Here is a 15,741-nt window from a genome sequence, read left to right as displayed (position 1 = left end):
GGACCATCATCCTGGCACTCTTCCACCAATCTGCCAATACCGGTGCCATTGGAATACTGACGTTATCAATGGCCAGTATCATTGTGCCACATGCTAACTCCAGCTGGATTGATGTGACCTTAGCTCATAAAGACCTTTGAGAGGACCATACGCTCAGCATGAAAAAATGGAAATTTCCAATGTCTTTGAAGATGGTAGGACAAGGCGCAACGGCTGGAAGTTAAGGAAGGAAAAGTTCAAGCTAAACAATAGGATAATGTTCTTAATGGTAATAGCAACTGGGCAGTGGCTTTGATTCCTAGGTGACATGGTTGAGGCAACACATTGCAAGATATTTAGGAAGAAGTCATCAGTGGGAGAACATGGGACATTGTCCCACAGAGGGTAGGTGCTAGAGGTGGTTAAATTGGTTGACCAAAGCAAACTCTTCGGCCCTTACTGTCTATAGGTGAAACTCCACAATTCTAAACTACATTGGAAACCCAGCTGGGGTTTTGCCTGTGAAAGAGCAGCAGGATTTATCCTTGCCACTCTCTGCTGGCCCCCAATACATGCCTAACCCTCATCTGCCAGATGTCCTTGGTAGGAGATGTGGAAGCAGGCCTTTAAAAAGAAGACATGACTAGAGTTTATACGTTTTTTATTAGAAATAAGACACATTCATTTGTGCTCTGAAAACTGTACAGAAAAAACTGACGAACACAGAAATAAGGGAGGTGAAAATGGGAGGGGCAGAGAAGGGTGAGGAGAAAACAGTATTAACCAGAGAAACTCAGCAGAAAAAGTAGAATATCAACAGTTTTTAAACAAACATTTATCTCTGTAATTACATAACACTGTTAATGTCCCGCAGCTTGGCTGGGATGAGAGGAGCAGGTGGGAAAGGTTTGGAAGAGGAGGGAGGGGAGATTGCTTGGGTAGCGAAGGGGAAAAAAGAATTAAAACACAGTAGAAAGATACTTGTATGCTAAAATCATTATGTGTAATTATAATAATGACAATATTCTACAACCCGGCATTTATGAGAGGCCTTTGTGCTTTCCTGTTTCATAGAATAATCTAAAATCTGACAATTACATCACAGTTTTTATAAGTAATTTTTTTTTACTATTTGGATTTTCTAATTTTTTTAAAATTTTATTTTATTTTTAATATTATACAGCTAATGACAAGATAAATGCCATTATACTTTAAAAAAACTAAACCATGTGGCCTGAAATTAAATTTTAAAAATGCTTGCATATCAAGCAACCGCTGTCGGCGGGGGGAGCACAATTTGATTTCATTGATTGTTTTAAATCTTGTTCCCGTCTTTAGCTTTTTCCTAAAAAAAGAAACACACACACACACACACACATAAATCAAACCCTGATCTAGATTAGCTTCTGTTTTGGCTCAAAGTGATGTTTCACAATTAGGTGCTTAGCGATAGCCATTTCTAGAGTTGGTGGAAATTGATCAAAAGTGAGATGAAAATTTTTGGTGAAACAAATGTGGTGAAAAAGAATTGGTGAAAATGATGTTATGTGAGGACTTCTGATTAAAGTCCTTCATATAAAAAACAACAACATTTGATCACGGAAAAATGCTGATGGAAATTATTTTGTTTAAAATGTTCAGATAAAAAAAGTGGACAACTTTTTGGGGGCACAAAAATGTATTGTGCAAAAACCATTTGACTTTTTTGTGTGTAAAAATATTAATGAACTTTTTTCATGAAAAGATTGAGGAAAATTTTTCATGAAAAAAACATTGATGCACAATTTTTGATGAAAAAAGTCCCCATTTTATGTCCAGCTCTACCTATTTTCTTTCCTTCCACTAGCATCAGAAACCTGTATCCCAGCTCTGTGAAGCAGTGAAGACAGGGTGGAGTGTAAGGAGAACAACCAGCCAGTGATTTGAATACAATAAAACAAAACATTCCAACCTACTGCACACAAGGGCCTGAGTGTTCCTCACCATCCCAATCATTCCACAGCGGACTCCCCACTCAATGTTTGGAAAGTGACATCCTTGCCCCACATGTGTATGGAACCAAGCTACGGAAAGATATTTGAAATGACAAAAGCCAAAGAAAGGAAAGGTCTCGGGTTTCAAGTTCTGTTTTTATTGAAGAAAAGAAAAGAAGAAGAAAAAATAGATTTTTTTCCAAGTGTATGTTACTCATTTATCAGTTTGTCTCAATGTCCTACGGCAATGTTCTCCGTATACCGAACGTCTTCAGGTACATAAACAGGTCACTGTGGCTTCCAGGGGAGGTGGATGGAAATAAGTCGAATCTCAAAACAAAACAAAACAAAACAAAAAAAGGAAAAGACAATGAGGCCATGTGAACCTTTACACAAGGTTCGCGTTGAGTTTATCTCTTTGTTTTTAACAGTCAATGAAATGATCTACATTCTTTTTATTGTTTTTTTAATGTCTCTATCTGGAGACGAGATGAATGGGTTTGTTGTTGACTTAAGAGAAGGTCTCTTCCCATTCTGCACATCCCGCTCTTCAGAGAGTTCAGGAAGTCCTCTGCAGAGGGACCGGGGGAAATACCCACCACGCCACTCTTGTTAGCCATATGCTCCAACCATTATATCTGGCCTCTCCCCAATAGCATCCTCTGAGCTGGCTTGTGTAGATCCATGGCTGAGAACCTAATTTTTCAGATTGAAGTGCAGTGGTCTTCTTGATCACAGGATGCAACAGCTTGGTAACTCCAGTTCCCTTTTTCTCCAAAAAGCTGGGCCAGGGGAGACAGAAGTGAGCAGGACGTGTCTCTCTCACTCCCACCGCCATGCAATGGGACATCATAGACCAGCCAATGCTGAGCTTTCCCCTGGAGCCTTTGGCCAGCCAGCATCCTGGCTGGGTTCTGGCTGAATTAATCCCTGCTCCTTGTTCCCCCCAAGACAACTCCAATCCTCTTCGCCTTTCTGCCGCCATATTTGCTCCCAGAGTCCTTTCGCTGGTCCCAGTTCCAGAGCAGGAAGACTCAACATGCTGGCGATGGCTCCTCGTCATTCTCTCGCCACTGAAGTGTTGTGTTGATTTTGTTCCCCACCCTCCCCACCCTTTCCCCCTTCTTTTACGTTTACAGGCTCATGTCCTCTTTGGGCCTACCCAGGGAAGATCGCGTTGTTCTGTACCTACTGCTACTAAGTTTTATAAAGTAATATTCCCCCCTCTCTGCTGAGAACAATACAAAAGTTACTTCTTTTTACCAAAGGTTTCAAAAGAAACCAAACACTCTTCCTCACTCGGTTTCAATTGAATTTAATCATCTTTTAAAATTTTGTTTGTTTTGTTTGTTTTTCCAGAAAAAAAAGTCCCTTTTTTCCTTTCTGCTCAGACCTCCGTCTGAAGGTCAATAATGTCTTGTCCCACCAAAGGAATAGTGGCACCTGTTTTCTCCCACTCTACAGTTTTTAGTTCTAAGGGAGACTGTGATAAAGGTTCCATGTCCTTTTTAACCCATGATGGTGGCGAGTGGACCTTCCTGATTCCTTCCCAGGGTCTCTTGTTTGGTGTCTGCTGTTTTTCTTGCTATGAAGCAAAGGGAAGAAAGACAGAGAAAGAGGAAAAAAAGAAAGTTACTGCCAGTCCTGCAAACACTACCCTTCACACACTAGATTTCTTCTTTCAGAGTAGCAGCCGTGTTAGTCTGTATCCGCAAAAAGAACAGGAGTACTTGTGGCACCTTAGAGACTAACACATTTATTTCAGCATGAGCTTTTGTGAGCTACAGCCCACTTCTTCTATGCATCCGAAGAAGTGAGCTGTAGCTCATGAAAGCTCATGATGAACTAAATTTGTTAGTCTCTAAGGTGCCACAAGTACTCCTGTTCTTTTTGTAGATTTCTTCTGTCTTTTTTAAAGGTAGGGCTAGGCGAAGATTTTCTAACACAACTCTTTCTGGAAAGAAAATTAGTTTTTCAAATAAACAAGGGTTTGTTTTGTGCAAAATGGCTGCTTGCCATGGAAAATTTCAGTTTTTCCACAAAATACTGAACACCAAAATATTTCAGTTTTCAGATGAATATTTTCAGTATTTGAATTTCCATCAAAAAAAATTCAAACATTTCCATGGAAAATTTAGATGAAAATTATTTAATTTTATTTTTCATAGAAATTTTTGCATAAAAATCATTTTTTTCACCAGCTTTATTTAAAGGGCCATAGTACATCTCTATATATCTAGAACTAAATCCACACCCAATAAAAATCTCATAAATGTAATTGCTTCTTTTACTGATGATACCTGTGATGATTAAAGGCTCAATTCTGCAAAACTGAAATCAATAGTAGTTTTCCCACTGACTCCACATGGTGCTTGATTCACCACTATGTACGTGCAACTTTATGCCAGTGTGACACCACTGCAATCAACCCATGAATGGCATTTTGAAGTTTCTGCAAACATATTGTGGAATACTGTAGTATATTTTATAGGGGTTGCCAGGGGTATCATAATCTGCAGTGTGTTCTCATTCTCATGTGTGAATGAAAACACATGCATAGATAATATTTTCAATTAGCATTCCATAAAGCTTCCCCGCCCCTTTCCCTTTTTAAAGAGATGCTTTTCACGCTTTATCAGCCCTACAAAGCACCCAAATATTACAATAAAATGTGTTCTCCCAGACACAATAGCAGCATGAAATTCTCTGCAAACCACCTGCCATGGAAAAGGGTTTGGTCTGGAAGACGTGGACAAAAAGAAAAGACGATTCAGGTTATGAGGAGGAAGAAAAACAGGGGAGAAGGCAAGAAGATGTACATGCAGGTCAGATTCACCCAGATCCACCCTATAGTCCTTGTGCCATTATTCAGAGGTATTGACTGGAAGAATCACATCCACACACTGAACTGTGGTGTTTTAGTGTACTTCCTATGCGTGACGTTGTGGGGAGAGCCACAAATCAAAAGCTTAGAGCTCTGTCTGCCTATCTAAGCTAGCCATCTGCCATGGGGTCTACTCCTCACTCTACCATGACTATCAATACATTTTCAAATTTAAGATTGCCAGGGACCTCCTGGGGAAGTGAGTCCAGTCCCCTGCTATTGCTATTGTCAGACAACCCCCTTCGTTAACCTAGCAAGCTGCCTCTTCCAACTAGTTAGGTTTCTTGCTCCCACTGCTCCTACTGGGAGGCTGTTCTAGAACCCCACTCCTCTAGTGCAGGGGTCGGCAACCTTTCAGAAGTGGTGTGTCAAGTCTTCATTTATTTACTCTAATTTAAGGTTTCGCGTGCCGGTAATACATTTTAACATTTTTAGAAAGTCTCTTTCTATAAGTCTATAATATATAACTAAACTATTGTTGTATGTAAAGTAAATAAGGTTATTAAAATGTTTAAAATGCTTCATTTAAAATTAAATTAAAATTCAGAGCCCCTGGACCAGTGGCCAGGACACGGGCAGTGTGAGTGTCACTGAAAATCAGCTTGTGTGCTGCCTTCGGCACACGTGCCATAAATTGCTTACCCCTGCTCTAGTGGTTAGAATCCTTCTTCTAATTTCCATCCAAAATTTACTCTTGGACAGATCAGCCCCATTTGTTCTAGGGATATGAAGAACTGGGAACTACGCTGAGACCCAGCCAAGTCATCTGAACAGATGATGCAAGCCAGCATTTAAAGTGTGGTTTTCAGAAGCCAGGGAGAGGAGCAGCCAGGGGAAGCTTGCCTTTCCTGTTCTGTTTGTGTGGCCAGACAGAGGTAGCCAGCCTGCCTGCATGTCAACTCCACCCCAAATCACATGAAAAACATTCAAATACACGAAATATAAGGAGCACAGCTCCTGTCGCTGACACAGCTGCCTTTGAGGTGGGCCATGCTGCACAACAGTTTCATATGCACAGTGCAGAAGAATATCGTCTCCAACTGGATCTTGGTAGGCTGAACACACATCGTTGAGTTGACTAGTGGCCCAGACGCTGGGGCTCAAACATCCCTTGCTCTTCACAAAAAGACCAGTGGGGATCAGTGGCTAGTTCCAGTGCCCTTTTTCATCTCACCTCCATGTGAAAATGATTAAATTTGGGTCCCTGGGACCACTTAGCTTCTTACATAAGATGGCCACTGCTACTTAGTGTTGTAATGTCTTAGCGGAGTTTCTGAGCAGGATGAAAGACCCACCAATCCACAGCAAAGAAAAACTTGAGGAGAGAATTGTGTGATCCTCCTGCAAACTGCTCCAGTGCTGGCCTCAGGTCTAAGACCTCAGGGAGAGCCAGGAAGATGCAGAAAGAGAAACTGCAAGTGAAGAGGGGCTGCACTCCTATAATTCAAAAAGATGGAATCATTACTCTGGCCTGACACATTCCATGGGCTTGTTGCTCCTAGGAGATAAAAACATGTATTCTCTCCTGGCTGGTGGCAGCTTGGCTGAGCGGATTTCTTTCACAGAGCGGCCCAACGCTGGCATGACACCTGGTGTGTGTGTGGCAGGAGGAAGACCGCAGATCTTTGCAGTGTCTACCTGTGCCTCTGTAACCTCTGGGAGGGGGAATGACTGTACTGATGCCTCAGCTCTCTTGTCTCCCTCGACATGTTCGGCTGGTCTGGTGGAAGTAGAGACCAGCAGGTGATGTCCTGGCCCTAGTGGAGTCAATGGTAAAATCCCACTGACTTCAGTGGGGCCAAGATTCCCTTTGCTTTGTTTAAAGTCTCACTCATTTGCTGAGGGCTTCCATTTTAGATACTAATCTTAAAATGGCTGGATTAACTGGGTGGGGGTGATGATTTCAGAGCTTGTGAATGGGGGTTAATTGACAGCGGCAGAGAATGATATGCTCTAACCACTCAAGAGACAGCACAGCAGCAGCGCAAGCTTCTCCCATGTGCATCCATTCTGTCCTTGAGGGAGCTCTTCTGGGCTGAGAATACAGGTTAAGGTTGTCAAGGCTTTGTCAGAGATTTGGATGCTCCACTGCGGCCTCTCTGGATCCTTTAGGTGGCTTTGAAAATCCAGTCACAATATATTCTCCTTGGCCCCTTCAATTTTGGGGCCTCGCTCTGCAGAGATGTCCAACAAAGAGGCCCAAAGTTGCTTGCTATTTTTTGGAGCTGGACTGAGACCCAACCAACTCAGACTGCAGCCCTTTGCCTCTCTGATCTTCCTTGGTATGTCTCAGTCCATGCCCACTTCGTGAAACCTCCCCAGCACAAATGGCAGTAGTCAGATGAGCTTGCATGCAAGTTTGTCTTTCATGATGTGTCCTAGAAATTACTTTCTGCCCTAAACTGTTGTGTTGCTGTTGGCTCTTAAAACAACTACTACTTTCCATTCCGGAAGGGAAGACATTTCAATGATAGCTGAAATTATTCCTATATGTCACACAGAGTTTATCAATGAGCTGGAGAACAGCTTGGGCATGAAAAATGCCATATAAATTAACGATGATAGGTCAGGGTATTTAAAAATGGGTGCCCAATGGTAGGCTCCTAAGATCATATTTTGGCACCTCAATAAGTGGCTTGATTGTCAAACGTGCTGAGTACCCACTAGCTCCCAATGACTTCAGCTGTTTGACAAAGCTGAATGTTTTTTGTGAAATTGTTTCGATTTCAATGAAAATTTGTTGGAAAGCAATTGGATCCTTTTGAATCAAAGCCTTTCAATTTTTTTCCTAAATTAATTTTCATTTCTAAATTTACTTTATTTCTTATAAAAATATAAAAAGGGTTGACATCAAAGCTGAATATTTCAACTTTAGAGAAACAAAATGGGTCCACTGACCCGAAACAGTTTTTTACACATTTTTTTTCATCAAACTATTTAAAATGTTGGGTGTTTGTCCCAACCTGGGACGAAATATTTTTCAAACTCTCACAATGTTTCATGGGACAGAAAATCCATTTTCCAACCAGCTCTACTGCTGCTTCCTCTTCAGCTCCATGTAATATAACCTACCAGGGTCACTGCAGCCCAGATCCCAGGGCTGGGGAGACTGTGCACAACCATAGAAACGTAGGCAGCATTGATGCACCTGGCCCGTCATACAGGCTCATCATTAAGGAAGGAAAGGGAGTCTAGTATACCAAGCAGCAAACCCTGATGTGCCAGCACTAAGAGGAACATCAGCAATAAGGAGCCAGGACTCTGACAGAGCAATGGGAATCCTCTCCTCATTGTTTTGGTTAGTATTTCATCTACCTGCATAGCTTGGTGATGCCGCACCTGTTCCCAGCAAGCTGTCTGGTTTTCACTATGTTGCACAGCTGTGTTTGACTGAAGCACTAATAGCGCAAGGCCCATATTTTCCAGTATGCCTCTCAATTTCGGGGGCTTCAGTTTCATGGGTGCCCAACTTCAGACCCCCTGGGCCTGAGTTTAAGTGCTGAGAACTTGAAGGCCCCCCTTGACTTCAACTGAAAATATTTGGATCCAGGTGACGTGCCCCAGTGTTACACAGGAAGCCAACGGCTCAGCCAGAATTAGTATCCAGAATCCTCTGAGCTACTGCATCTTTGCTCCACCTACTCGATAACTCAGCTTCTTCTCTTTAAAAAAGCACCTGCTGTATGATAGGTTGGGAGAATGGGCAGGGGGTAAGCCCCGAACTTCTGAAAACCATGTAAGGTGCATGATAAGGTCTGTTGTTGATGACAGTCCTGGGATGGTATATGAGCATCAGGGTAGCTGATGGAAGGTATACAGGATGGTGGGTAGCAGATGAGCTATGTGAGGTGCAGGGTTGCTGATGGATGGTATATGGGATGCTGGACAGCTTAGAGATATTTAATGACTGAATTAATTAAGGTTCTCTGCAATTTTCATAACAGAATTTATTGTAGCAATTATTACACTTTATGTAGCGTTCCCTGTAAAAGACAGTCTAATTTTCCTTTTAACTGTTGCTAATTATAATTTTATCAAAGCCTTTAAAAAGTACAGAGAGCATTACACATGTAAATGCCGCAGGGACGTCCTGCCTGGGAGTGGGGGACCCCTGCTGAGGGACTCACAATGATTAGAACTGGGTTCCTGGAAGCAGATTCTCTATTTTCCAAATTTGACCCAGAGACTGGCCTTGTAGCCCTGTATGCTCAGCCCACAACCATGCACTCTGTTCTGGCTCAATTTTCCCACCCTGAAGCAACGTCTCCAGCTACCAAGCCAGCTAACAAAAAAAAGGTAGCCAGCAAATGAGTGAATTAGCTCTGACATGCACTGGGATATGCCAGGCGGACACATGGCCCAGACTACTAATTACCTACAACAGTATGTTCTTTGGGAAGATCTGAAAAGGCTTTTGAAAGCTTAGGCTGGCAGTGGGCAGAAGGGAAAGAGGGGAGTTTCTCCAGAAGAGCCTTTGATGAGCCTTGGAACCATACGGTACATTTCTGATGATGCAAACCGCCAGCTGAGAGCCACATTTCTAGCAGAGGATATAGAGACACAAAGCAGAGCTCCTCAACCTTGTCCACAACAGGATTCCCACATCCAGATCCTTGCCCCTTGCAGCCTAGAGGTGTGATTTACAATCATTTCTTCCTTCCACTCTGGGATATGTCAATGAAAGCACCAGTGAAACTGGTACAGCCTCCTGGTGACTGAGCAGGAGGAACTGGTTGCAAAGTGGCTGGATGAAGCCATGTCTGGAGAAAACCACAAGAGGCCAGGGCATAGCCATCTCAGGAACTGCTGAAATTTTTCAAATGAATTATTCACTTGTCATAATACACAGATTCAGGTTAACCAAAACCACTTGTGAATTTGGGTCAAATTCAGTGAATAGTTTTGGCCAAAAAGAGACAAAATTAACACAAAACAATTTGTTTCAACACTTTCTAAGCTACATAGTTCAACTTTTGGTTTCATAGTGATATTTCATTTCAAAATTTTGCTAGATTATTTGCAAAAGCAACCAAATAAAAAAGGATACCCCCCTTCCCAAAATAAGCACAATGAAAAATACATATATAAAAACTCATTTTGGGTTTAACAAAACTTTTCATTCAATCTGAAGCAAATTCTTCCCGCCTCCCCCAATTTTTCTGGTTTGGCCACTAAATCAAAAAACTCAATTTTTCACTCAGCTCTACTTAAGAGCACCCTCTGTAGGGGACCTGCTGGGGGTTAAGGCTAGAGCTGGGCAAAGCTTTTATGCTTGGTTTCAGAAGTTGTATCTTTCACGCAGTGCCTGCTCCACACTGGGCTCTAAAGGGTTAGTAGAGTCTTAGGGAGTCTGCGCAAGAGACATTCACTCAGAGAAGGGCTCAAAGGAACAGCCAGTCAGGGCCTGGCAGCTCCATATAAAAAGAGCTTCCTGGAGCTCAAGGAGGGAGGACCAGCTGCCTTGCAGGAGTAGGAGGAAAGCTAGCCCCTTGGAAAGAGCAGTGCTGGGCAGGATCAGGGGAGTGAGACTGAGCTCCTGGCTGACTGCTAAGACTGGCATGCTGAAGCCCTGAGATAAGGGCAGAGAAGGTGCTAGATCTGCGAGGAAGGGAAAGGTACGGAGAGGTTGGAGGGGATGCAGCACATGGCTGCCATCTACAGGGTCCCTGCGCCAGGAGTAGTGTGTGGAGGGGCACGTCCCCCTCTCACCTCCACTCGCCCCTGAGAAAGTGGCTGGAGCATCGGACTGCAGTACATTCCCCCGGAAAGGGGGAGCACAGAGTGTGGCACAGCCTGTGTCCTGAAGAGGATGCCGTGGTCCTTAGGATGAAACGGGTCCAGGAGCAGAAGTGATGGTGGTGAGACAACACCAGAAGAGGGCGCACTGGCTAGCAGAGCCAATACCCGGGACAGCCAGTAGGAGGTGCCGCAGTGGTGAGTCATGCCCCGTCACAGTTACAAACATAAAACTTGACCTAGGCTTGCAGAAAGTTCACCAGCAGTACATATATGTTTCCAAGAGCCAGACCAGGCTTCAGAAAGAGAGTAGGGCTGGGTTTTGAGGTGAACTTGGAGTTGGATATTGGGATGAGCAAAAGGCCAGAAATTGGGGCAAGAGGAGGCCAGGTTTTGGTATAAGCCTGGGGCTGAATTCTGGGCTAGGTCCGGGGCCTCTGAATATATATTTATATAGTGTTTTGGCACCTGCAGAAGCAAGCCTTCCAGTCCGGGCTGACAGACTCAGGTTACCAGTGGAGCTTGAGTTAGTGTTCTGAAAATCGTTATGTAGACAGTGCTTTGCAGTTTTGCTTGACCTGGGCTAGGCTTCGTAGCCTGAGCTCCAGTCTGAACTTCACTTCAAAGCACTGTCTATACAGCTATTTTTAGTGCACTAAAGCGAGCCCTGTTAGCTCAAGCCTGTCGACCCAGGCTTGGAGGCTTGCTTCTGCAGACTCCAAAACACTGTGCAGACATAGCCTAACTGACTTTCAGCCCATTTCTGGCTCTGGCAGGAAACGTGGCGAGCTTAGACTTTATGACAGACTGGCCCTTTGAACATTGGACTTGGTTAGAGTTTTGGATTTGAACAAAGGCCTAGGGGGGCTCACACTCCTTGAGAGCTAAAATGAAAGGTGTGCAAGAACCCCTTGCCCAAGGAATCCACAGAATTTTACACAGCTCCTTTTGGAATCGCATTTGCTGGTCTCAACAAAAGTAAAGAACGAGCTGCAAAACTAGACACTGAGAGAGAGAACTGTTGTCTGACTCAAACTCTGCCAATGGTGCCGGATCAAAGAACGCCCAGGGAGAGGTACTGCAGGAGAATCACTTTCATCGCTTTCAAAGCAGGTGCTGAGCACAGTACAAACAAAGGAGACCCTCACCTTGAAGCCTGCAAAGGCTCATCTTTTATACTATGCTCTTGCAGAGTGTGTCGGTTTCCGACAACACCCAGGAAAAGCCTTAGAACCTCTAACTAATTTACTAGGAGAAGCAGCTTACAAAGTGGCTCCACATGGCTTTCTACCATCCCTGCTTTAACGTTCACAGCTCTTGGCTGGAGAGAGACAGAGCTTGGGGGAGGGGATGTTGTCTATCTGGCCCATAGAGTGTAATCATCAGGCACTGATTAGCATTTGAATAGAAAAATGCGTTAGCAACAAGGTTTCCAGCAGCTTAACTTGGGGTTTTTTTTTAGCAGATAGGATCTGGGCAACAATTTGTATCAGACAAAGAATGACCAATGGGAGGGACGCAAAGTGATGGTGGCTATTCAGTAGGTGGAACTTGATCTTCTGAGCCAGCAATAAACCAACCCCCAGCATGGTACAGCCAGAGCAGCACAAAGTGATTTTAAATTGCCCTAGAGGGACACTGTAGGATCCCCTTGGCTGGGAGTGAAGGCAAGCTGGCTGAGTCTTCACCCAGATTGGAGGGGGAAGGCTGACACAATTGGGGGAAGGTGATATCGGCTGCCTCTGTTGAGAGAATGTGCCCATTTTTTTGCAAGCTGAGGGCCGGCTGGATGCCCAGATGGCAGCAGTGGCCAAGAGTGTTTTTAATTGTGTTTGCTCGGGAGGCTGCCACTGCTTCCCTTTGCTCGCAGGGAGCATGTGCCTGTGCTCTCTTGGTTGCAACTTATGAATCTTTAAATGAGTTCAGTCCTGGTTACTTCATAGAACTCCCTTCCACACTACTAGCATGACAGGCAGCATCCTCTCAGGGCCCCGAGCTAAAATTCTCCCCCGTTTACTCATGAACGGATTGAAGGCAGATGCTTCTTGGAGATGAGATTAATAGATTTGAAGGCCAGAAAGGCCATTATGGTCATCTAGTCTGACCTCCTGGATAACACAGGCCAGAGAACCTCATCCAGGGATTCCTGCATCCAGCCCAATAACTTCTGGATCTTTTAGCGAGATGTTCAATCTTGATTTGAAGACTCCAAGAGAGGGTGAATTTACCATATCCCTTGACAAGCTGTTCCAAGAGTTAATTATTCTCTGTGTTAAAAATCTGGATCCTTACTTCAGCTTGAACTTTGCTGACTTCAAATTCCAGCCAAGATGTCTTGTTATGTCTTTGTCTGCTAGATTTAAGAGCCCTCTAGTTGTATACGTTATCATCTCTTTGGCAGTGAAATTTACGTCCCTGATTGGTTCATCAGAGCCCAGACATGTAAGACCCATTTATTTTAGCTGCAGTACTTGGGCAGAAGAAATGAGAAAGCCTTGCTTGAAATACATTTGGAGTTTGGAGAGCGTTGTCCTTATGTTTTGAAAATTAGTCCTATTGGGTGATGTAGTTTCTATCATAAACTGCTGGACATGTGCCCACAGTACTGACTGGGCAGATTTTCATACACTGAAATAAACAGATGAAGAGGTACATAGATAATATACTGCAGGGAACGATCCCACCCTGGTCTTGAACTAGGCAATTTAATTGGTCTCTGAGACCCAGGATGAATTAAGTATTACAATGCTCTGTGGGAGGCATAGAAAGAATTGCTGCTAATGCTGCTACTACAAACTGGACTTTCCTATCCCCGACTAGTTAGGGTTAGATTATCTGGCCCGCATTTGAAGAAGTGCGACAGCTTGTCTCTCTCACCAACAGAAGTGGGTCCAATAAAAGATATTACCCCACCCCCCTTGTCTTCAGGTTTCAGATACATTCTCCATTTCAAGAGCTATTCCCTTGCTCCTCCCCATCCCACAGCAGAGCCTCTGGCACCAAATCTCATTAACACTAATGTTCATTAGGAACCTGATCCTCAGCCCTTTGACTACAATGGGAATACGCTGATTTCAATGGTCTTCTACTCAGGCTCCAGGGCCCAAATTCAGCAGGGTTTTCAGATACATGCCCAGCTGTAAGCATCCACTTAAATATCCATGGGACAACTCACTGAAAGCACTGCGCCGAGATCCTCACAGGTATCAGTGGAATAGATAGGAATTAGGACCCTAAACACCTTTGAAGGTCTGGGCCTTTGTGCCCCAGGGCCTGCTGATGTGCTGAAAAGATTCAGTACCCTGCTGAAATCACGGCTAAAGGGAGTATTTCATCCTCCTCCTTCAAATCCCTCCTTAAAAGTCTGCTTTGCCATAACGCCTACAAAAACCTGACTACGGCTAGGCTGCTGGTGTGTGCAGGGCAGGCTGGGCATAAGTAACTGGGCATTAGTCAGACCTCATTTCTTAGTTGGCATGACTGGGAAGGTGCATGGAAGGTTTACAGTATGCTGGTGTCAGGGTCTCTGTGCTAGCTGTGATCAGTAGGAATGCCCTGGTGCTAGGGAAAACGGAGAAGATAAAGCTGAACTGTACAGATCAGGTTCTACATGAACGGCACACGGACAGAGCGTGCAGTACAGGTTCTTGAAAAGAACCAAGCCAGTCATGAAGGACAATGAAATTGAGAGTTAAAGATGCATGTACTAGAGTTACTACCCATGTACATAATGTAAAGTTTTGCTGTGTACCATGGATGTGTGGTACACCCTATACCCACCCCCTCTAAGCTTGAGTCTGAGCTTTGCTGTGTGCCAAATAAAGGAACCTACGTGACGAGACTGGAGTTGAACTGAGTCCTTGGGGAACTGAGTGAAAGAGGTCCCAGGGGAAACCCAACAGTGGTCTGAGACCACTGCTGATCATGATGACCAATACCGTGACCCAGTTTCCTTCTACACCCCCGTCAGTCTATCTGGATCCATCTGTTGTCTCTTGTCTTATTCTGAGATTGTAAGAAACTTGGGGCAGGACTGTCTTTCTGGTCTGTGTTCACACAGCACCTACCACAATGGGGGCCTGATCCATGAGTCCAATCAGAAAATAATTAATAATAACAATAAATAACACTAATTTCCCTCTCCGTCTCTTTACATCTGAATGTTAATAACCTTGTGAGCCCACAGAATTTAGGGCATAAGAATGCTGACACTTTAGTAGATCATGACTGTGGCGTGTGATTTTTTGGACAATATTCTCAGCAAGCATCAATTGATTTATGCCAACTGAGGATCTGGCCCTTTATTTGTATCTGAGAAATTGTGTCTAACAGTCAGAAGAGGATACAAGCAGTCAGGACTCTCAAGTCCTATTCCAAGTCACCCCAAGCGACAGATTTCCTCATCTGTGAGAAGAGTGTGGCAATAATACTTACCTTCTCATAGGAACACCATCCTGGGAGAGCGCTCCTACGTTGTCATGTCTAGTCCACTGCTATCATGGACAACTTCATCATAGAAACCCATTCATAAACTTATTAAAGCTGTGTTGAAGGATTAAAGAGTACAAATTGCTTTAAGGATACCTAGGGAAAAGTATCCCATGAAATGCAGAGGATTCTGTTACTCAATTGTAGCTCTTTTCTGAAGGTATTTGGAGAAGGGTGTTTTAATATCAAATATGAACAACTTATAAACAGTAGCCACTTGTGATGGCTGCATTCCTGGGACACCTTCACAAGCTCCCCTGTGAGACTCAAAGCCAGTTCCTCCCAGCCCTTTCTGCAGATCTGATGGAGGTTGCAAAATGGTTCATTTGAGAGAATCTAGCCAGATGCAATGATGGGCTAATCATTTTCAGACAGATACGAAGTGGATCAATGGAATACAAGGGGGACTGTCACTTGAATTCAAAACAATAGAGCAAGCACCAATTCTACACTTCATCAAAGGCGTTTTCTCTCAGGTAGGTATTTGCCCTGAATTTCAGCTGCAAGTTTCTGATCTTAGGGAGGGGGAGTGCGGGGAGGAGTCATGGAAGGATTAGGAGAAGCTTCATAACTAGGAGAGCAGGTAGAGCAATGAAACATGCTACCTGGGGGGGGTTGGAAAATTGCCATTGCTGGAAATAGTCAAGGTAAGACTAGACAGCCATCAAGTGGAGGGGTGCT

The 15,741-nt window shown here is 43.9% G+C and overlaps 1 protein-coding gene across 11 annotated transcripts in view; it reads right to left on the bottom strand.

The window, feature by feature from the left end:
• Window positions 1–623: 623 nt before the first annotated feature.
• Window positions 624–15,741, bottom strand: part of ADGRB1 (adhesion G protein-coupled receptor B1) — a 376,961-nt gene continuing 361,843 nt past the window's right edge. For all 11 annotated transcript variants that reach the window (XM_030553892.1, XM_030553899.1, XM_030553900.1 and 8 more), the window contains one exon: window positions 624–3,537. In XM_030553892.1, the coding sequence (XP_030409752.1) occupies window positions 3,340–3,537 (198 nt within the window). In that variant the 3' untranslated portion in view covers window positions 624–3,339. The remainder of the gene's footprint in view (window positions 3,538–15,741) is intronic.

Source organism: Gopherus evgoodei, chromosome 2, assembly GCF_007399415.2.
Source record: "Gopherus evgoodei ecotype Sinaloan lineage chromosome 2, rGopEvg1_v1.p, whole genome shotgun sequence".
NCBI classification, from domain to species: domain Eukaryota; kingdom Metazoa; phylum Chordata; order Testudines; family Testudinidae; genus Gopherus; species Gopherus evgoodei.
Note: the sequence above shows the minus strand (reverse complement) of the source record. Positions and strands in the feature narration are given on the sequence as shown.